The 24,333-nt window shown below is 40.0% G+C and overlaps 2 protein-coding genes across 2 annotated transcripts in view; one reads left to right on the forward strand and one right to left on the reverse strand.

Moving 5' to 3' along the window:
* Nucleotides 1-20,177, forward strand: part of LOC143305458 (pyroglutamylated RF-amide peptide receptor-like) — a 55,138-nt gene extending 34,961 nt beyond the window's left edge. The window contains exons 6-8 of the mRNA XM_076689156.1: nucleotides 2,811-2,931; nucleotides 19,223-19,383; nucleotides 19,466-20,177. Coding sequence (XP_076545271.1) covers nucleotides 2,811-2,931; nucleotides 19,223-19,383; nucleotides 19,466-20,177 — 994 coding nt within the window. The remainder of the gene's footprint in view (nucleotides 1-2,810; nucleotides 2,932-19,222; nucleotides 19,384-19,465) is intronic.
* LOC143305438 (uncharacterized) lies at nucleotides 17,058-17,735 on the reverse strand. The gene is made up of 3 exons (XM_076689105.1): nucleotides 17,647-17,735; nucleotides 17,420-17,572; nucleotides 17,058-17,249 (listed from the first exon to the last, which is right to left on the reverse strand). The coding sequence occupies exons 1-3, from the start codon at nucleotides 17,659-17,661 to the stop codon at nucleotides 17,058-17,060; spliced, it is 360 nt and encodes a 119-aa protein (XP_076545220.1). The 5' UTR covers nucleotides 17,662-17,735.
* Nucleotides 20,178-24,333: the final 4,156 nt, after the last annotated feature.

Here is a 24,333-nt window from a genome sequence, read left to right on the forward strand (position 1 = left end):
GAAGGAATTAATATCTTCTTGGGAAATCTCGGATGCTTTTTAGGAAAAGGGAATCTTTTCAAAGTTATGTGTCCTGTTCGGAAAGGATGTGATAGGAATCAGGAGATCGACAGGAAAGGGACGAATTTATGTATCCGGCGAGTATTGGTGGGCGAGGATACCAGGTATACGCAACAGTGGCGATGCCTCTGGCGAGATGAGCGTTTGAATGTGTTTGTAAAAATACTTGAGGCGTTGTTGCCTTCCTAGATCGTGTTGCGCGCACGCTAGCTGAGAATTAAACCATTCAAGTTCTTAACAAAACACGCAAGTGGCTCCACCAGGCCCAACGAAAAAACTGCCGTAATACCAACGTCCCGAATCGGAGAGGTCAGGTAGACACGGCATATGAGGCATATGAGTCACTTAAGAACTTGAATGGTTTAATTCTCAGCTAGCGTGCGCGCAACACGATCTAGGAAGGCAACAACGCCTCAAGTATTTTTACAAACACATTCAAACGCTCATCTCGACAGAGGCATCGCGACGATACGCCTGAAGAACGAAAGCGAAACATTGGCGCGTCTTTAGAGTGAGATGTACGGTGATCGTGCTATCCTTCTTTCAACCCAAATGATAGAATTGTCCCGCTCCGATAAATTCTGACTGACTGATCGCGTGGATTTTATATAACGCACCATAGCACCCCTCGCTGCTGAAAAATATATGCCTACTCTAAAGAACCGAAGGAACGTGCAATCTGAGAAATTTTTTAGAAAAAGTTATTAACTTCTTTAAATAAATGTTTTTTAATTAATAAAAATATACAGGATACGTCATGCAATTTCTGACGGGTTATATCTTGAATTTGGTAAGAGATAGGAAATAGCTGTTTATGTAAAAGTTCAATGGTATGATAATGTCTATTTTTCTGTGATTTCATTTTCTCCGTGAATGCAACGATGCACTCAAAAAATGCAAATATACTTTTTATTTAAATGGAATTGCATTTTTTTTTTTACTTGTGTCAACTCTTTGAAACATTCTGCATAAAAAAGTACTATGGTACTATTAGAACTAATAAATGGAGGGACCTCGCGTCTACATATACAGTAAAAGCTGAATATATGCAACAGAGATTGGGAACCAGACGTTGCATGTATCCAGCCGAGATGTCGAATCTCGAATTGGATGCGACGACCAACCAAGCATGAACGTAGAAAGGGACAGACAGTGGAGGAGAGAGAGAGAGGTCTATTGATCAAAGGAAAGAGCCAAAACGTATCGGCGTGACTAATACTAATTCAACTATAAAACTTTTTTATTTTTGACTTTTTTTTACTGAAACTTTTACTAGCGCATTGGTGAAATTTTTCTGATTAAAATGACACCAAACACGATATAGTTTGAATGGGGCGAGGTTATGGGACGCTGTGAAAAATCCAGGCGGGCCGCAGCCAAAACTTAGCGAAAAGGGACAATCTCAACATTCAGAATGAGAGAAGGATAGCATGACTGTAGTGCGTCTCACTCAGCGTTCAGGCGATGTTGCCTTTTTCGCTTGCCTTCGCAGCACAGTTCGAGTTGACGCTAACGCTTGATTCTAACTACGATTCCAAATCGGCAGCCTTTCTATTTAGACGCCACCTTATAATTACTAGCTGAACTAAATTTGTCACGTGACTTGCTCTGTAGTATCCAGATAATGGCGGAACTCGTCTTTGGGAATGTTTTTACGAGAATCGGTTATTCGTCCTTATATGAGAAGATCTTGAGCTGAATAAGGGCTTATTCGAAAGAAGAAGGTTCAATGCAGGGCGGTCAACTCACCGTTTGAGTCACAAAACTCTTTTAGTGGCCTAAAAGTGCTTCGATTCCGCAACTGCATTTTGTCGACTTTTTCTTCTACTTTGGACACTGATATTATTAAATATGGACACAATCTCGTTAAACCATGAGTTGACCGCCCTGCATTGGACCTTCCTCTTTCGAATGAGCCCTTACCCAGCTCCAAGTGTTCTCATATAAGGACAAATAACCGATTCCCGTAAACCCATTAATAGGCCCATATTTGCCGGTAATGTCACATCGCTGCATTACCCGTGTCTACCCCCTTAAGGTAATTCTTATATCCCTTTACATGATCCTCGAGATGTATTTAAAACTTATACGAGCGCTTGTACGACTGAAGTGCATTGTTGAAATAATTGCTCTCGGATGGTAATCGCCATGGTGGAGATTTCAGACAGCATTAAATTTCCAACAACATTCCATATAACGAAACTCTGAAAATTCTGTTCAAACCAAAGTTTGTAAAAGTTTCGAGCAGATGCAGGGAAATTCAGGTCATTTTCAATGGAAATTGAGAGTATCTGGAAGCGGAAAAGGATGTTCAACTTATTGAATATAGTCTGATAAAAGCATTTACTATTATATTGAAAAGTTTCTCTTTGTGTAAATGTAGCGAGGGTTAAATGGGTAAGTAATCTTATTGTTTCGATATTTTATAAGATACTTTTCGAGCATCATCGCGAAAGTTTGTCGAACCTTTTGATCGCAGCTTGCGCGCGATATCTTGTTATCGATCGTTTGGGCTCTGCCTCCTATCTTTCGGGAATTCATTGTCGTTTATCGTACTCGTTAAACACTTTGACGAACGAGATTACTGTAGTTGATGACGAAATTCCTTCGACGAGATCCAGTTTTTCTATACAAGCATGTTGCTCTAGTAGTTTGTAGGATCAGGACGTAAGATTTATCGTGGAAATTATTATTTTGGGACAGGAACGGAAACTTTAGTGACACGAAATAGGCGGTTCGATTTGTTACAGATTAAACTCGAACAATGCCGATACCGAATCAATATCCATGACAGAGATGCAGAATATGCGAAATGATCACTATTATCGAGAAGACGGACGAACGGAGGAAGAATTCCGAACCGTGAAACAGGTCTGTTAAATATTAATTTTGCAACTAAACGTCTACTTACTTCTAGCAGCTTACGTTAGAGTAAGCTGTGGTGATAATGATACAGGTTTAAGGAGGTTTTATCTTGATAAGCTATTCAAAGGTTTCACCCCTTCGCATTGGAGGACGAGATATGTCGCCACGTGATTTCGTTCATGATATGGTTTCGACGAGATATCTTGCAACGCAATGTCTTTCATGCAATGCAATGTAAGAAATATCTCGCGACACAAAGTCGTTCATGTGACACTGTGTATGGAATATCTCGCACACCTTTTTTTTATAATGCGAGATATCTCGTTCAACGATTTGTATCAAAGCAACCGGTGAGTAATATTCAGTTGTGAACGTTCAAAAACGGGAACGCGAACGCGAAGTATCTCGTCCAAAGCATATCGTGAACGATATCACGTGGCGAGATATCTCGTCGTCCGATGCGAAGGGGTTAAGGGAACTTTGTCTCATTAAGTTGCTCATAGGATTCAGGTAAATGATAGAACTTGATAACACTGTACAACAAATTTTGACTTCTTTTTTATTTCGTAACCGTCACTATGAAATTCTTATAGATTTTTGCGAGCTAAATACGAATCTGAAATCCGTTTCTCTCTAGGTCGTACAGTTTTTGAGAAAATTAATGTTAAGAAAATTGCAAATTTTCAACTTAGATGTTTTGTGCTTTTACCGTAGCAGCTATTCGGTTACTTTTGACATAAGAAAAATCTGTGAATTTTCCCGAATAAAACAATATAAATTGTTATTATATTGTAAACATTTAAATATGTTTAAATAATGATCAAAGTGAGAAAGATACCAAAAACGCACCAATTTTTGCTGATATTTTTCAATTTATTTCAAAAACTAAAGGACTAGGCGATAATCTAACCAAAGTACGCGATGGAGCAGACATTTCTGCTATAGAAAGCATCAAGCGAACTTACTGCCTACTGCCTAGGCGTAACGGAATAACTGAACGGCGCGGCGCGCAGTTATTATTACTGTACATATTGAATTTTGCATTTATAAACTATTTAATATTAGATTAACGAACTGAAGCCCCCTTTATTGAACTTCAACTTTTTTATTTATATTTAATTTGTAATTTTGTTTACTAAATCCTACTACTATATAAAAGGAAAGACCCTTTTTCGTTTGGAACTGCTAACCGCGAAAACTACTGAACCTATCGCTACCAACTTTTAACTACATCATCTTATGGTCCCCGGAAGGTTTAGCAATAATAAAATCTACCGATTTTTTATTAAAATGTTATTATACGATTAAAAAAGTGATTTATGATATGTGAATCCCCGTTGCGCATACGCTCTTACTGCCTGCAACCGCGCACGCGTTCTTGCACCGCTGGAGTGTAGTTTGAGAATCACCCGCTAGATGGCGAGCAGCATTCCACAAGAGAGTTGGCGAGTTCAGACTATAAGTTGAGCTCACCCACTCGCCACATCAATTATTACTTCAAATGCTCGAAGTTTTTATTTATGAGAGCGGGCGAAGCCGCGACGAGGATGCTAGTACTTTATATCTATCAAATGTTATTTATACAATTGTTTTAAAAATTCGATCATTGTATATATATAAGCAGAGGAAAATAAGTGGCATAATATACATATAACATAGTAATCACCCCAGGTTTATAACAAATCGAATGTTTAAAATCAATGCTTTAGATTTTAACATCGTGCATGCGATATAGTATTATGAAGTTCATGGTTGTATAGTTTTGTTATGTAATGAATTTTGTTATTACATGAATATCCATGAATGTAAAATGTTTAGAGCAATAATTTTGTTTTAGAAAATTCCTATTTTCCCAAAATTACGAAGATGTGTTTGGAATAGTTAATTATAATTAAGGGTTTATAGCAATTATTTCTTAAATTGTTTCAGTTTAAGTTAAATAACTTTAAAATGTGAAATGCATATGAAATACAATTTTTCAGACGCTTCTTCTAGAACTCTTCGATATATAAAAATCTAACGTTGTCGTTGAACATCTGAAACACATACCTTAAGAGACGTACATTCTCCCATTCTCGTTTAGCTCTTGACCATGTCATAAATTGTCCAAACACAAGGTAAAATACCCTTAAAAAGGACACCACAGCCAAATATTTCGCATTTCCTTGAGATTTCCTTCAGTCTATTTTGAGCAACCAAACGAAAAGTTATACTACCACACAGACGAGCGCGCCGCGGGTGCAACGAACAATGAATTTCAACGCGCATTCGCCATCAGTTCAATATTTTCGGTACTTGGGCTCGAACACGGCAAACCCGAAGAAAACCGTCCACACTGCGGCAAGGAACCCCTTTGTGTTCGCGCAAAAGACCGACAGAAATTGGTTCGTTGCGCGGCATTACAGTATTGCCTCGTGACATGTTCGCGCTACCGTCCAAACGAACAAATACTCGCCCAAATGTAATGTTCGTTCCATGCTGCGTTGCTGCCGCGTTGCAGCCGCGGCGCGCTCGTCTGTACCCAGCTGTATCCGACTTCGAAAAGGAGGAGGATTCGATGTATATATATTTTTTTAATGTATGTTCACCGATTACGCCGAGACGGCTGGACCAATCGGAACGAAACCTTTTGCATCTTGTAGAGTATGTCTCCTGATTGGTCCCGTAAAAAGAATATTTTGCATTTTTTCATTGTCAAGGATTATTATTGCAAAAAACAGGAAGTTTCTAATCTCAACATAGGATGATTTCAATGACCCTTTAATATGTTGTCGGGGGCATTATGCTGAAGAACTTTTTCATTATGTATAATTAACTGACAGTTTTAGTTTCCGAGATATTCGTGGAAAACTATTGTTACTACTACATTGAATTCTACGTATGCCTACGTGTATTCTACCGCTTACTCTGACGGTGTATACAGTCAGCTGTCTGTACTGTTTCTATCCACATATCGCGTCGACCGAAAACCAGTATACAGGTAAGTCTTGATTAATGCTAGTTCACATAGTGCGATATTCGATTTAGTGCGAATTTTAAAATGATACCAGGTCGCATTTAATGCGAACAAAAATTCAGTTAATACGAGACTTTTTTCGATCCAGACATGGATCGAAGCATGCATGTTAACAGAAACTTGGATAAAATACTGCGGGTTTATCATCATATACATATACGAAGATATGAAAAAGCAGAAGAAAGTGCAATCAACACTGTTATAATACTTTAAAAAACAATAAACATGTGTTGAAAATACAATAAAATATAACAATGCATGCTACTCTGCTTTATCATGCGAAAAAGGAGAGGGAGCTGTACGCGTATTAGAACGAGCACGCGTATATATAGTCTTCAGTATGTCGGAAAGTAGAGTACACGCACGTGGCACATAGTCTTGCAAATGCGAATAAAATCAGTTATAATCAAGAACAAAGAGTTATTATTCAAAACAACCAAAAACCATTCCGTGTGTCGGAGTATTTAATTCAACAGGTTATGGGCCCAGGTTACGGGAATAACAAATATAAAGTAAATATTTTTGCATTCGAACGTGAAGATTTTTGAAATACAAATAAAACACGTGCGCATCGTACAACATGAGTAATATAACAAAAATTGAAGTGTTAAACATAGAAAATTACGAAACGTGAAAAATGCAAATAGAAGCTGTGCTTATAAAAAACGATTTATGGCAATATGTAAGTGGTGAAAAAGTGAAACCGGAAAGTGTCGCAGAAAATGCGAACGCAGTTAGCGAATGGGTTAAAAATGATTTGAAAGCAAAATCTGATATAATATTATGCATAAGCCCGAGTGAATTAATACAATTAAAAGGCTGCGGAACTTCTAGAGAGGTATGGGTAAAATTAGAAAATATTTGTGCGTCTAAAGGTTCTGCAAAAAAGACAACTCTTTTCAAATAGCTGACTTTGCAAAGAATGTCTGAAGGAGAAGATGTCAGGACACATATAAATAGATTCTTTGATATTGTAGAAAAATTAAAGGATATGAACGTAGACATAAACGAAGATTTGTTAGCTGTAATGTTGTTGTACATTTTACCACTTTCATTTGAGAATTTTAGATGCGCGATCGAATCGAGAGACGCGTACCAAATGCAGAAAACCTAAAGGTAAAAATACTAGAAGAGCATGATGTTCGATCGCAAAAGACAGGAACATCGAGTGCTATGGGTGCTTCGACAAACAATAAAGACTTAGATAGGAGAGCTAAGAGAGACTTTAAAAATCAGAGAGAGTATTCAGCGTCAAGGGAGTATAATAAAACTAATTATACTAGGAACAATAGCAATTACAACACATTTTCAAATAATAATCATAATAAATTCTCAAAGCTAAAGTGTTACAGATGTCAAAGAAGAGGGCACGATGCTATGAAGTGCAGAACAAGGTATCTGTTGAAAACGTAGCAATGATCATTCTAGTAAAGTTCAAAATGAGCGCCGCTATATAAAATACTAGTTTAAGTTACTAGATTAAGTTTTGTTATGTTGTATCCAGGTTTATACTTACCTTTTTTTTCTTCTCTAACTACGCTACAGAAAACGTGTCCTAAGTTTGCAATAAAGGAAAGTTATCTTTAAAATATAAAACAATCCTTCATTTAACAACTCCTAACCTGATTAAAATAACAGTATCCTTTCTCGAGAAACGAAATTCAAACAGTCAGTAACATAGTCGAGGATAATGCATATTACGCTTGTGTCGCCGATGAAAATGATAATAAAAGTAAAAGATGCTATGATGATACAAAATGGATCCTAAACAGCGGCTGTACGGCACACCTACAACAATAAAACAGAATTTGAAAGTATAACCCAGGTAACTGAATCACTAAATCTGGCTAATAATGGTTCGACAGACGTAAAAGGAAAAGGTACAGTCGTGTTAAAAATAAATACAGATAATACAGAGAAGAACATTAAACTAGAAAACGCTTTCTCTTATGTCTGTATCAAGAATAATTGACAAGGGTAATCTTGTAATTTCTGATAAAGAGAAAGCCATTGTGAAAGACAAATATAATGGGAATGTGAAAATGATAGCTACAAATGAAAGTCTACAAATGAAATTGCACAGTATACTGAAGAGATAAAAAATAATTCATTAATATTATGCCATAATAGGATGGCACATTTAAATGAAAAGAGTTTAATAAAATTATTGAGAGAAACGAATAATATTAAATCCAAAACAAATAAAGAGCACATAAATTGTGAAATATGTGCTATGGACAAGCTGACTGTACAACCCTCTACCCACTCCAGTGAAAGATGCAGAAACATATTGGAGATAATTTACTCGGATGTATGTGGACCATTTAATGCACCGAATATGGGTGGAGCTAAATATTTCGTTACATTTATTGATAATTACTCGCGCTGATGTGTCATATATTTACTAAAACATAAGGACGAGGTTCTTGAAAAATTTAAAGAGTATACAAAGGCGACAGAAAATGTTACAGAGAAGAAAATAAAATACTTACAGACGGACAATGGTAAAGAATATTGTAACGAGCAATTCGATAACTACTTGAAATTAAATGGAATATCTAGAAGATTGAGCACGCCCTATACACCACAGCAAAACGGTTTAGCTGAGAGGAAAAACCGAACCTTGATCGACGCCGTGAGGTGTTTACTGATACAGTCAGGTATGCCATTGTCGTTCTGGAGAGAAGCTGTAATGGCAGCAAACTATATTAGAAATAGACGCCCAACAACAGGGTTTGATGGTAGAACGCCTTACCTGTTTTGCCATGGGCGAATGCCTAATCTTAATCATATAAGAACCTTTGGTTCAAAAGTTTATGTTTTAGATAAGAAACAAAAGCCGAAACTTTTGAAACTTAGTAAGGAAGGGCGACTGGTTGGCTATTCTGATGAAGCAAAAGCTTACAGAATTTGGATACCTGAATTACGAAAAGTTGTTATATTAAGAGACGTCAAATTTATTGATGACAACCCATATATTAAGAAAACACAAGAAATTACACAGTGTGAAGATGAAAATGAAAATAGTATATTTAAGAAATCGAGGTTGACCTAAGTAATTGTAACGACAAAGAAGATGAAAGAGGGGTCGAACAAGAGACAACAAATAGGAAGAAACACTTACCCGGAAGGCCGTCATTATCAAAAACAGGAAGACCGGGGAGACCAAGAAAAATATATTGATCTTCAACGTTATCAGAGAATGTAGGTGACACTATGCCTAATGTGAATGATCAGGAATTAGAGGACGATGTTTTTGAAGAAGCCGAAACTAATTACGCGGAAATAGATTATCGTAAAGTTTTAAACGGCGAAGATAGAAAAGATTGGAGTGATGTAATCTGTAAAGAGGTTAAACAGTTAATAAGAAACGACACATGGGAAATAGTTGAAAGACCAAAGGAAGCTAATATAATAGAGTCAAAATTAGTACTAACAAATAAAAGGGATGCTACTGGAAGGATTACAGGTAGAAAAGCCAGACTGGTGGCTAAGGGATATGCACAAATCTATGGATTCGACTATTTCCATACATTCGCCCCAGTGGTAAGACTAAAATCATTACGTGTCTTAATAGCTCTCGCAGTTCAGTTCGATCTTAAAACGTGATTAAAACGATCTTAAGCGCCTATCTAAACGGGGAACTAGATGAACAGGTGTATATGAAACTTCCAGATTTTTTAAAACAATTTTTAGTTTATATAATAGAAGATGAAAATGAAAATGTTAAAAATAAAGCTCTTAACATGCTAGATGATATAAAGGCAGACAGCAAGGTTTGTAAATTAAGAAAAGCTTTGTATGGACTAAAGCAAGCCGGGAGAGTATGGAACCAAAAAATAGATAACATTCTTAAGAGTCTAGATCTGAAGGTTTCACAAGCAGAACCTTGTATATATTATGATGTTACCGAAAGCTATAAAATGATCATTATTGTATACGTAGATGACTTACTTACAGCTTATAATAATTTATCAAGACTTAATGAGGTTAAACTTAGGTTAAAGACTGAATTTGAAATTAAAGACTTAGGTGAAGCCGTATATTATACAGGCATAGAAATACTTAAGGTAGGCAATAAGATATATCTTCTTCAAACAAAACATATTGCTGAAATTATAGAAAAATATAATTTGATAGAGACGAAAATATCTAAAACTCCCGCTGACCCAAGCTCGCTATATACTTTATCTAAACATGTAACAAATTTAAAATTACCGTATAGAGAACTAATTGGCAGTTTGATGTATCTATCTGTTGTCACTCGGCCTGATATTATGTATAATGTAGTATTCTTATCTCAATTCAATACGTGTTTTTCAAAAGAACACTGGAACGCAGCAAAGCGAGTTGTCAGATATTTGAAAAAAACTATAGATTTAGGCTTAATGTATGAAAAGGGTGATTTGACTCTGACTGACTTTGTGGATGTAGATTGGGGGTAAAATGTCCTCGACAGAAAATCATTTACTGGTTCCGTATTTAAAATCGGTAACTCAATTATTTTATGGAAAAGTCAGAAACAAAAAACTGTAGCTCAATCATCTGCCGAAGCAGAATACATAGCTATGTCAGAATCAGTCAAAGAAATATTATTTTTAAGAAACCTATTGTTAGAGTTAGATATAAACTTAGATATTATTTTATATAATGATAATCAGAGCGCAAAGCAACTTGCAAATAACAACGTTTTCCATGCTAGATCAAAACATATTGATTTACGTTATCATTTTATTAGAGATACAATAAATAATAAAATTTTTGATTTAAATTATCTGCCATCTGTAGAAATGATTGCAGATGTGATGACTAAACCACTTCATAAAGTAAAACTACTTTTGCATTAAAAGCATTGGCGTTAAAGAAATGTAAAATAAACTGATCCATTGTAAGCATGCATTGAGGGAGGAGTGTTGAAACTACAGTAAAATATAACAATGCACGCTACTCTGCTTCTAATCGGAGATATTTTCGCGATGATCCCAATTGCAAAAATTTGTAGAATTTGTTATTATTAATAACTACTGTTATAGCAAGAAACCTATTCGCTGGTGCTACTCTGCAAGGAATAAACCGATCGCGATGAAACCTTTTGTTATGGGCAATGTCGTTAACGTGGGCATTTTATAAAATGACCGGCCATTTGTGAAATAACTGCCCATTATACACATTGTCCAAAAAAATGTGCAATCTACACAATGCCCGGTCATTTTACAAAATGCCCACGTTAAACACATTGCCTGTAACAGCTTTCCCATCTAATAAGAGATATTTCTGCAATGATACCACTTGCAAAAATTTATGGAATTCGTTATTTCTAATAACTATTGTTATTATACAGTGTTATACAGTTGTTATATACAGTAAAACCTGGATAAATGCAACGAAAGAATGCTTGGATAAGTGCAACATCGCTATCCCCTCCACTTGGGGGGATCCCCCTAGGCGAACCGAGCCGCTCGATGAGGAAACCGTGTAATATGATCCGACCGTAATATCGGTGTGACTAATACTAATTGAACGATAAAACTTTTTTATTTTTAACTTTTTCTTAATGAAACTTTTACTAACACATTTGTGAGATTTTTCTGATTAAAATGGTACCAAACACGATATGATTTGAATTATATTTATTTATTAAAATAATAATAAAACTGTACATATGTATAAGGCAGGCCGTACACCAAAGATACATCAAACACGCAACATGCAACATGCACCACGTCGCATGTTGTGTACGAACGTAGAATAGGTATCGCGGCACGGTATAAACGATTTGTACGGACGCAGAATCGACACCAAGACTGGATATATGCAACGTTTAAATGCCCAGAATCGACACCTCGGCTGGATATATGCAACATTAAATGCCCAGAATCGACACCTCGGCTGGATATATGCAACGTTTAAATGCCCAGAATCGACACCTCGGCTGGATATATGCAACGTTTGAAACCCGAGCCGACACCGCAACCGGTTTTCGTTTCCAATCCTCCTTTGCTTTTCGCCTACTTTTAACATCAATTTTAGCAAGTAATTATAATTCAACTATATTCTGTTTGGTACCACCTTAATCACAAAAATCTCACCAATGAGCTAGTACAAGTTTCATTTAAAAAAAGTCAAATATAAAAAAGTTTTTTGATTCAATTAGTATTAGTCACACCGATACGTTTCGGCTCTTTCCTTTGATCATCGGTCCTCTCTCTTTCCATCACTGTCTGTCCTTTTCTACGTTCACGCTTGGCTGCTCGTCGCGTGTGACCCGAGATTAGACACCTCGACTGGATATATGCAACGTTTGGGTCCCAATGTTTGTTGCATATATCCAGCTTTTACTGTATAGGAAAAAGTTGTTAAAAATGTCTAATTTTATAACATATTTAAATTTCATCAAAATCGGTAAGGTATAACCTAATCTCAATAATTACCTTAATCAGTTACCTCCTTTAAAATATTTCACGTCTTAAAAAGTATCTCCGAAAGGTTTGTAAAACGAACTTAAGGGGGTAGACACGGGTAATAGTAGCGCGTTGACATTACCGGCAAAAATGGGCATAAAGATGGGTTTACGCGCTTCCGTTATTCGTCCTTGTATGAGAACATTTAGGGCTGGGTGAGGGCTTATTCGAAAGAGGAAGGTGCAATGCATACCGCTCAACTCATGTTTCAGTGGGATTATGTTGATGTTTAGTAATATAAGCGTCCAAAGTAGAGGTAAAAAATCGACAAAATGCATTCGCGGAATCGAAGCATTTTTACGCCACTAAAAGAGAGCTGTGATTGAAATTGTAAGTTGAGCGGTCTAGCCACAACCCTTACCTGTAAATTAAGATCTATTTTGTCTTCATTTGTTGCGAAATAAGGACGAATAACGGATGCCCGTAAAAGCATTCTCACAGACCAGTTCCGCCATTTTGTGGATAATACAGAGCAATTCATGTGACAAATTCAGTTCAGCTAGTAGTTATAAGGTGGCGTCTAACTAAGAAGGCTGTCGATTTGGAATCGTAACCAAAATCAGGCGTTAGCTTGGTTACGTCACTCGACTGTGTCAACGAAGGCAAGCGAAAAAGGCAACAACGCCCGAACGCTGAGTGAGACGCACTAGTCATGTTGCCCTTCTCTCATTCTGAATGTTGAGATCGTCCCTTTTCGCTAACAATAAGTTTTGACTGACGCCCGCCTGGATTTTTCACAGCGCCCCATAACAAACCTCGCTCAAAGAGGAGGTATAACAAGAGAAGAATATACCTCCTCTTTGCAATAATTCTGCAAATTTGCAATAATTCACTCAGAACATTGACTAACACTCCTTTGTATTTTTTATTAGTTTCGAAAAACAAAGTTACTATAGGTTTTTGGAAATACAAGCGTCACGCAATTGAGACGAAGTATATCTTTTTAGTAAGAGATAGGAAAAAGCTATTGATGTAAAAGTTGAATGGTATGACTTATGAAAAATATGAGATATCTCACGAAATATTAGTTTTTTAAACATTGTACTGTTAGATATAGGTGATAGGTAATAATGAGAGGGAATAGGAGCGAGGGGAGAGAAGGAGAGAAGGAGCCGAGGCCCCTCCATTTATTAGTTCTAATACTACTTCTTTATCTAGAATTTTCCAGGGAGTTGATACGAGTAAAGAAAGAAATGCAATTCTACTTAAATAAAAATGAAGTCATAGAAAAATAAACATTATCATACCATTGAACTTTTACATGGACAGCTTTTTCCTATCTCTTACCAAATTCAAGATATAACCCGTCCCCATTGCATGACGTATCCTGTATACTTTTATTAATTAAAAAACATTTATTTAAAGAAGTTAATAACTTTTTCTAAAAATTATTCTCAGATAGCACGTTCCTTCGGTTCTTCAGAGTAGGCATATATTTTTCAGTAGCGAGGGGTGCTACGGTGCGCTATATAAAATCCACGCGTTTGGTCAGTCAGAATTTACCGGAGCGGGACAATTCTATCATTTAGGTTGAAAGAAGGATAGCACGATCACCGTACATCTCACTCTAAACACGCGCCAATGTTTCGCTTTCGTTCGCCTCTGGCGAGATGAGCGTTTGCATATGTTTGTAAAAATATTTCAGGCGCTGTTGCCTTTCCTAGATCGTATTGCGCGTACGCTAGCTGAGAATTAAACCTTTCAAGTTCGTACCAGACCACGCAAGTGGCTCCACCAGGCCCAACGAAAAAACTGCTGTAATTCCGACGTCCCGAATCGGAGAGGTCACGTGCCGTGTCTACCCTCTTAACTCGAATCACCGAAGAAATAATAATAGCATCGACCAGATAAAATATCATCTCATGTCTCATGATACAGTTCAGCACCGACACTCGTCGTTGGTAAATTCACTGATCCAGGTTCTGTTTCTTACTGCGGCCGCAATATATTCTAGAGGGCGTAAGAAAACGTCGAATTTTTTCGCCGCCGCAACCTCCCATAAGGATGGCAGTCTTTAACAGTATCTCGTCGGTGCCCCAGTATGAAGAGAGGTTTCCACAGTTAGCATAACAGTTGTGCCTGTTTTGGCAGTTCTTCTGTTACCATACCTCACTGGCATAACTACCTTATCGATTACGGTAAGGTAAAAAGATGTACACATGTATAGTATGACTGCAGTGTTGCCACATTTGTTTCCATATGTATAGCAATTAGTATTCGCACTTCACACACAAGTATATATCTGCTTCCATCCGTGTGCGCTATCGCTTCGGTGCTTTCCTCCATCAATTCACGTATTCTGACTCGAATCCCAAGCAATCCAAATGCAGAAGTCACAACCAGAAGGTCGAGTTCGGATCCCACGGAGACAATTTTATTTTTAATTAGTGTGTAACCTCTTAAAAAATGAAAGCTTGATAATTATTAATTTGCGAAGTATTTAAACAAAAGGGAGGAGAATTTTTCTTTTTTAATATGTAAGTTTTATATTATATTCGTACGTCTTTAAGAAAAGATATAAGAACACATACATATATGTATACAGAAATATGGAATGTCACGATCAATGAACAATCCACAAGTTCGAATCCTTGTTTTCATTGCGTTCGCTACGTCTTTTCTTGCAATGTGTTCTTTATCACGGCCGTATTTCGTAGCAGCAGTATCGACAGATGAAGGATATAAAATATTTTTTACTATTGCTGCGCAGGACGTTGTTTGTCTCATGCGACACACTGCTCCAAAAATCGAAGCAGTTAGCATTTCCTCCTTCAAAGTTCTCCATAAATCTGAATCGTTTTGGTCTCTTGTGTTCCTTTCTATTATTGTACGATTTTTTGCGTTGTCAGCAAGCTTTTTCAAATGTTCCTTGCGAAGTTGAAGCAGTATGTCACTCGGAAGATCTGGTCTTTGCGAGTTTGGACCATAATATTTATCCGTTCCTTGCACTGGCTTAAATTTCCTTCTCTTGCCATAGGTCATTCGAAATTCTTTCGTTTTCGCAACTTTTTTCTGCCGCCGTTCCTCCAATCTGTTTACTAGTGGTGTACATTGCGTAACAGGTAATATTTGTTTGCGGCTGGTTGCGGCTATGGCACTCCTTGTGCTCACCAAATATATGGCTAGGAATACTTAAAATGTCCTTCTGAAGTTCTCTAGCTTTGATATGCTGACGCTCGCATCACCTTAAGGGCACAGACTCCTTGTGCCATGACCTGTATGCGTGCACTCACACAATCAACGGAAAACATGCACGTATACGCCATGTGTGAGAGAGACACTCGATTTCGTAGATTCCATTTTTCGTCTCGATAATTGCATAAATGAAATTTTCACGGGTACAGCACACACGGGTAGACTTCGCTACAGGTCGGTCTGGTCCGCTTGAACGCTAATAAACATCATACGTTGAGAAAAATGGAATTTTGGAAACTGTACGATTGAGACAGACGCTGTTGTAAGCAAACAACATGGCTGCCGAATGCTGCGTTCGGCTACATTTTAGCGAATATTGGACGATTTAATCGTTTTTTCACTGATAACAGAGCAGACCAACTTCCCTTGAAGTAGCACAATATCGCTGAAATTCGATTTTTCACAGTTTATCACTTCTGGAAGACGTAAAATGGAATCTACGATTTGCACGCATCAGACGTCAAGTAGACATAAGAATAGTTCAGTGATTCTCCGTCAGAGGCATTGATGGTATATTTGACCACGTTATCATCGGGGTCGATAAAAACACAGATCAGTCGATAAATGTAAATTCTAATTTGACACCACAAATGGCTAGGCGAATATAGCCACAAGTAAGGCATAGTTGCCGCGTTGCCGCAACGTATTAAAACTTATGTCACGCTGTTCGCACCTGTTACAATTCTAATCATCAGCACAATGAATCAGCTCGAGCCGATAAAGAGGTCTCAGAATGAAACAATACATAATGTGTGGCAAACCACAAAACTTTTTTATTCATATTTATAATCATGTTTTTTTATCAATGAAAAATATAGAGATATGCCAGAGAAATGAATTATAAAACTTGCACATTTCGCAATATTCGCATATTCTATATGCAAAAAGATATAGAAGGCGATATACATGTGCTGTTTGTGTTCCTATTTATGTATTTATTATTTACTGAAAAGATTTTGATTCCTGCCGGACATACAGAAGGACAGCGCGAACGAAAGAGAGGTAGCAAGAACGAAATAATACACATAACGTACGCGACCATAAAAGTTATAGGAATGAAAACTGCAGGACATTAATAATTTCAAGAAGATGAATCGGAGGGAGTGAGGATGCAACAGTTTTACACTAATTCTAAACGCGTTTATAAATAGAAAACAAAGAATCGCCGGCCGATGCTCGCCGGTGACAGCTGATCACGCGGACGGTGTAATGCGTACGAGTGCGAGTGAGAAAGCAAGATGACGATACCGATGGCTTTGCGAGACAGACTGTGTTTTGTCGCACGGAACGACATCAATTTTGTCATCTTGCTTTCTCACTCGCACTCGTACGAATTTCTGGTCGCGAATATTCTCGCCCGCGGGTCCGTCGCGATTATTCGCCGGAGATTCGCAACAAAGGGAATAAGAAATAAAGAGATATGTACTAATTTATCATATATTTTTTTTATTTGTAATTCTTCAATAATAATTGACAATAACATTGCGCCCTCCTGTGCCGCTGCCCCGTCCTCTGCCGCCGCCCCATCCTCTGCCGCCGCCCCGTCCCCTGCCGCCGCCGCCACGCCATCCCCTTCCTCCACGGCGGCCGCCCCATTTTCCTCGACGGCCACCGCCACCGCCATATACCATTTTCTTCAGTAATTTTTTAATCTGAAATATAATAATGAATTGTACTATAATTGTAACATTATTAAAAAAAAAAAAAAAAAAAAAAAAATAATCGTGTAAATTCATTTGCTACTATTGTAGAAATGATTTCTTTTCACGAAAATCGAATTTGGCCACATTTATTGCATAGAAAAATTAATGTTTTTACTTACTTTCGACGACGACAGCGGCTTCTCTTTCTCTTCTTGTCTGTTTTTTCCATCTTCTTGTCCGTTTTTTCCATCTTCTTTCTGCTTCTCCTCCTCTTTCTTTTCCTGTATATTTTCTATGTCTTCTTTGTTCTCGTCTGTGTTCACAACTTCCATCTGTAAAGAAAGTAATTTATATATAAATAACGTAATATTAATGATATAATATTTTACTGGCCGATTATACGCACCTCGTGGTCTGACATCTTGCTTTCTTTGATTGTCTTTTGTCGTTGATGCTGAAACCACTCGAATGGTGGTGGGGATCAGGACCGTGTTCACTGTCTTATAAAATAGACCTTTTCCTATTTTCTAATTTTTTATTTTACGGATTACATTTTTATTTTCATGTTATATTTTTGTTTTATAATTTAAATTCATAATATTATAAATGAATACAACTTCAAAAGTTTTTTTGGTCATTCTACCAGATACAAAAGGTTTCGTTCTGATTGGTCCATCCGTCTCGGCGTAATCGATGAACATCCATAAAAAAAAAAAATATACACATCGAATTGAGTATCCTCCTCCTTTTCGAAGTCGGATAAAAAGCATGCGATTTTCATAAACGATTAGATGCATTTTTCGAAATAATGTCTATTGTGTATCCTTTACCAGAAAATATAAATGAATAAATGTTATAGTAATTATTATTGTTGGAAATATTTAAATTAACGTACACATCTCCAATCGCCTCGGGTTGAGTAGGAGATAAAATATTAAACTTATTATTGTTATTAAAACCATATATAGATGTGATAGGTTAGTTTAGGTTATATATTTAAATCCGACCGCCTTACAACGGCTGGCAACGCTTTCTTGAAATGATAGTCTTGTTTAAATAATAACAAAAGCATTGCCGGCCGCCTTACAGCGTCCGGATTTAAATATATAACCTAACCTAACCTAATACATCAATAATATACACTTCTAATTGAGTTTTAATGGACATTTCCACCTTAATTTTTACAAATCTGTTTTGGTTAATAATTTTTTAATAAAAAACGAGCGACGGCTAAAACCTTCTGAAGATCACTCAGGAGGATGACCTTGACAACATATGTCAAGGTCAAGGTCATCGGAGGGTGGTCCGTATTACTAAATAATTACCAAACATATTTAAATGTTTTCAATGTAATAACAATTTATATCGTTTTATTCGGGAAAGTTCGCAGATTTTTCTCGTGTCAAAAGTAACTGAATAGCTGCTACAGTAAAAGCACAAAACATCTAAGTTGAAAATTTGCAATTTTTTTTAACATTAATTTTCTTAAAAACTGTACGACCAAGAGAGAAACGGATTTCAGATTTGTATTCAGCTCGCATAAATCTATAAGAATTTCATAGTGGCCCTTGTGGTTTTGGGGATAGAATACAGCCACAATATTCCCTGCTTTTCGTAAGAGGTGACTAAAAAGGATTACCAGTTACATTTCCAATAGGAAAAAAACGCTCTTCTCTTGATGCAAAAGTTCACAGTGATCTCCTCCGAAGAGTACCAAGTTTGGTCACGATCCGATGAGTCTTCCCGGACGCGTCGGATATATTATAGCCTTTATCTGATGTTTTCGGGAAAAAATCAAGAGAAGAGCGAAAATTAGGCAGAACTTTCAGAAACTATAATAATTCCGAAAATTAACGAGATAGTTACACTAATGAATGAAACCAAAGTTGACCAAGATAATAAATAAAAATATCCTTCAATTGCTTCTCGTTTCACTTGGACCGTGAATTTTTTCAAATTCACATATAACTTTTGCACGATAGGTAATGAAGATGTTGGTGGCTATGGGGGTGGTGTTCACTGTCTGCTGGGGGCCAGTTTTGATAGATAACACCCTCACCGCCTATAGTGTGTTGCCACAAGTGAAACAGGGAATGTACATACATTTCAACACAGCGTTCCAATTGATGGCCTTTTATAACAGGTACGTCGAGCAAATGTCCTTTTATTTTAACAATAACCAGTAAACTCTGATCTGACTGTGTTGAATAAACACTGAATTTCAGCTGCGTAAATCCAATCATTTACGCGTTTATATCAAACCAGTTTAGGAAGAGTTTCCTATCCGCATTTTGCGGTGGTTTGAAAGGAGGGCACAGGGCTCCGATGGAGAGGCACCCTAGCCTCAGCGAGAGATGTAGAGATGTGGAGATGTGGCCATCGCAGTCACCTAAAGACGGAATGCCGGTGCCCAGGACGTCTCCTTTGCAGTTACCACGGAACGTCCGGTGTGAGGACCGCCGACTGCCACTGCCATCCGGCGGGAAACCAACTCCGGACCGAACAAGGAGGCGCAACCCGGCCGAGGTCCGGCCAGACACCTGTCAACGTGAAGTGAACGAGAATGGCTGCATCCACCTGGAGTTCGCCGTCCACGGACAGAGGTACCACGCCCTCGTTGACACGGGGGCCACGCGATCACTTCTACGGAGCGACCTAGCCGAACTATGCCGGCGGGTCGGCGACCCATGGAGCCCCAGCCAGTGGGTCGTACGCGTCGCCAATGGAGCTGAGGCTGTCACCGACGGCGAGATCGAGGTACTAGCCACCATTGACGGCCAGCCGATCCGACACCGCTACGGGGTGCTGCCTACACTCAGCCAGACTATCCTGCTTGGAATGGACGTACTCGGGCAGATGGGAACCAGTATGCGGATAGGACAGCACCAGTGGGATTGTCAAACTGAGGCCTTCGAACCGGCCGGGCCGACCGAGTGAACGCCGGCGCAGCAGCAAGCTCTACAGCAGCTCCTAGAGGAGAAGCTTCCGGACGCCTGCGGTCGACCATCACCTGGGCCACTCACAGGCTTCGACTGAAGGAAGGCGCGGAACTGACTGAACACCGGTACATGCTGAGAAACCCAGCCATGCAGGCCATCATCGACCAGGAGGTCCACCATCTGGTCATGGTATTACCGAGCCCTCCCGTAGCCCTTGGAGCTCATGAATCGTCCTGGTGCGCAAGAAGAACGGAACGTACCAGTTCTGTGTGGACTACATGCAGGTCAACCGCCTGATGGAGAAGGACGCCTACCCGCTGCCACAGGTCCAGGCCACTCTCGATAAATTACGGAGGCCATCGTGTGGTGGATCCGCAAAATGCGGCCCTATCTATAGGGGTATCATTTTGCCGTGCTCACGGAACATCAGGCCCTCCGCTGGCTACAAACCATGGGCAGCTCCTCGGGGTGACTGGCATGATAGAACATAGAGCTGCAACACTACGACTTCACGGCCTGTTACCGCCGAGGAAAAACCAACCTGGTGGCCGATGCTCTATCAAGGCAGCCCGAGGACCCACTAAGGAAAAGTTTCCCGTTAAGGAAAACCCGGAGCTCCATCCGGAATTCCGCATCCAGGACGCGCGCCTCTACCGTCACCTACCGAGCGCCACAGAACTCCACTCCGATCTGGAGTGGAAGAAATGCGTCCCAAAGGCAAGGAGGAAAGATGTCTTGGACACTTGGGCATCCGGAAGACCAATGTACGGCTGGCCCAACGCTACTACTGGCCGAGGATGTTCCGGGACGCCACCCGCCATCTACGGAGCTACCAAAGCTGTCTGGCAGACACGGTGCTCTCGCAGGCGCCGGCAGGAACCATGCATTCCACACCGGCCAACGGCCCATGGGAGGTAGAAACGGCCGACCTTATGGGGCCCCTCCCCAGATCAAAGAAGGGCCACACTACGCTCCTGGTGATGCAGGACAAATTCACCAAATGGGCCGAGCTCCAACCGCTCCGCCAGGCCACCGCACCGACCGTCGCTCGGGCCTTCAGAGAAAAGGTGGCCATGAGATTCGGCCGTCCACGGCAGATCATTACCGACAACAGGAGCTTCTACGGCCTTCACCGCCAAATACGAAATGGACCACCGAAAGACGCCACCGTACACTCCGCAGTGCAACCCGATGGAGCGTACTCGGATATGTGTGTGTAATCGGATACTGAAGACCATAATCGTCCAGGCCACGAAGAACAACCACCGCGACTGGGACGATTGGCTGCCTGAGCTGGCATTCTCCTATAATACGGCCAGACACGAGGTCACAGAGCAAACCCCGGCATACCTCAACTACGGGCGAGAACTAACCGTACCAGGGAGCAACTACCTTCCCCTGACGACCGAAGAAGACCAGACGGAAGTCCTAGCACGGTTCACGCTGACCCGGCGGGCACTCGCCAAAGCCCACCAAGCCCAGAAAAAATAATACGACCTGCGAAGGCGACCGTGGGTACCGAAGATCGACGACTGAGTTATGAGGCGAGAGCACCTGCTGTCCTCCGCCGCAAAGAGCTTCAACGCGAAGCTAACCCCAAAGTTCGCCGGACCGCATAGGGTCGTTGAACGACTTAGACCCACCGTTGTGCATCTGCACGAGAAGAGGAGGAAGAGTCGCACTGCGCATGTGCAGGACTTGAAGCCCTGCCTCACCACCGCGACCACCGACGAGATCTCAGGTATAAAGGCAGAGCCGCGAGGCGCCGGAACTCATTCAATCCGCTACGATGCCGAGAGCAAACGATGTGAACTAACAAATCGAAGCAACACCACTCGGCCGCAGTGACGTACGACCACCCGAGGCCCGACCATGGGTCGTCAGAGTTGAAAGAGGGACGTGGCCCATCCACCTCGTGGGACCATCCCCACGAATACAACCACCGTCTCGCCAGCAACCGGTAGAGGCGATGGAGATAACCGTCATCGAACCACCGAAGACGACGTCAGCGGCCGCCGAGCAGCAACAACTGCCACCGCCGCACCGCTTGAGGGTAGCCCGGGCCGCACCAAACAGTTGAACCAAGACGACACCAGCCAGGACCAGGCCACAGCTCGGGCCAGCTACGATACCTCTGGCCAAGTGAACGGCCAGGCCTCCATCGCCGCCTGCGGCACGACCACCAGTACCACCAACATGGACGCCGTCACCATCAATCACCGGCCTCCGTAGCGCCCCGATCCGGCGCACAGGGCCAGGCCCACTATAACCAAGCCCACTACCACCAGACCCATCACGAGTCCCCATTTGGGGGGGCAAACGGCTAATTGTTTAAAGGATATTAACAATTAAAGTTAGTTATTCCTTACATTCTGAAGTATAACAAACTCACACATACAAACGGTTAGCCACTATAACCAAGCCCACTACCACCAGACCCATCACGAGTCCCCATTTGGGGGGGCAAACGGCTAATTGTTTAAAGGATATTAACAATTAAAGTTAGTTATTCCTTACATTCTGAAGTATAACAAACTCACACATACAAACGGTTAGCCACGCGAATGATTTAAAACAAAGATGAATGACTTTATTGCTGAGTTCGGTAATGCTCTAGTCCCATACGGGCCCCTCGTTGAAACTGTACGCAGTTGATAAGTATGGAATGGTGGAGTGTGAAAGTGTTTGGTGTTCAGATAAAATGAAACGGTTTGTATGCGTGAACTGATTGTATAATTCAATAGATAGAGATTAGCAGAATCAGTAAATCTTTAACAAAATACCAGTATAACAAAATAGTGTATAACAAAAAAATAGATTAACAGTTCAAGAAGTGTAGATATAGTTTCCTGACAAAATAGTGAAATAGAGCATCTATGCGCAATCATTAACGAAATCGATACTTGAATGTTACAAATTGGTTACTTCCACTTGGATCGACGATGAGGCATTATTATTTTGCTGTGATTATATTAATGTTATGGAAAATGGCAAAACCTAATCATTCCTCGAGGGAACAACTTGAATGGGAGACTTCCGAGACCAACGATCTGGTAAGCCGCCCCTCGATTGGTGATTGATCGCTAATAATAATGAAAATCGAAATACCATGAAATTGCGGGAACGATCTAAATGGGAAACTTCCGAGACTTCAGAGGTCTTGTGGATCGCCCGTTTTGCCTCTCGAAAATCACACTGTCGTGAATAAGAATAGAATAGACAATTTACCGTACAAGGTGTAATAATAACAATATTATATAATTGCTTTGTAGGAACATTGCTGTAGATTGCCTGGAATCTGGAAAACCAAGAAGAGATGAGTATGTTGCTGTTACGCCCCGGCGGAAATTTGAAATTTATCCGCCTTGCGTCCTTTATCAAGCCCTTTTGGGTTACGAGGATTTCTCATGTGAGGGGCGTGAGGTGGGTGTTTCACTTTTCCGCCAACCTTTTCCATTCCTCCTCGACCTTGTGCATTCTTGTCAAACCGTTTCGGGTTACGAGAATTTCTCATGCGAGGATGTATTTCTATTTTTGACTTCTTCTATAACTTTCTTCTCTTTATCTGCTCTACCCTGATCTCGTGTATCTTGTCAAGCCCTCCGGGGTTGCGAGGATTTCTCATGCGAGGTACACGAGGAAAGATCGTTTCTATTTCCTTCTTTACAACAGTATTCGTAACCCTTCTTGAAACTATCGTCGCTCAATCTTAGTAATAGAAACAGTATACGACAAACACCGCACAAAAACTCGAGTCCGCTCGAGAGAGATAGAGACGTTAGCATAACACCAGCGCAGTTAGCCAGTGCTTCGCATTTCGGGAATTCCCCTGTTAACTGCGTAGAAACGGTAAAAACCGTAATAACTTCTTTTGTAGAGCGCTCTTTCTCTCTCTTTTGCACAAAGCGTCAGTCGGTCCAACAAGGATCATTATTATATGGGCGAAATGACGATATGAAAGAGTGGACGAATGAAAATGTATTTAAACAACGAGAGTGAGGAATGAGAACCCTTACGAAAGCGAACGTCGCGAACGTACGACCGCCGTTCGAAATCAAGGGTCGCTTAAAGCAATAAACACCATTGTATCTAAAATTCCAAGAAACTGCCTGGCAAAGGACCTAACGGCAAATTTGAACAAAGGAACGTTCTCG

The sequence above is a fragment of the Osmia lignaria genome, chromosome 7, assembly GCF_051020975.1.
Source record: "Osmia lignaria lignaria isolate PbOS001 chromosome 7, iyOsmLign1, whole genome shotgun sequence".
In the NCBI taxonomy this organism is placed as follows: domain Eukaryota; kingdom Metazoa; phylum Arthropoda; class Insecta; order Hymenoptera; family Megachilidae; genus Osmia; species Osmia lignaria.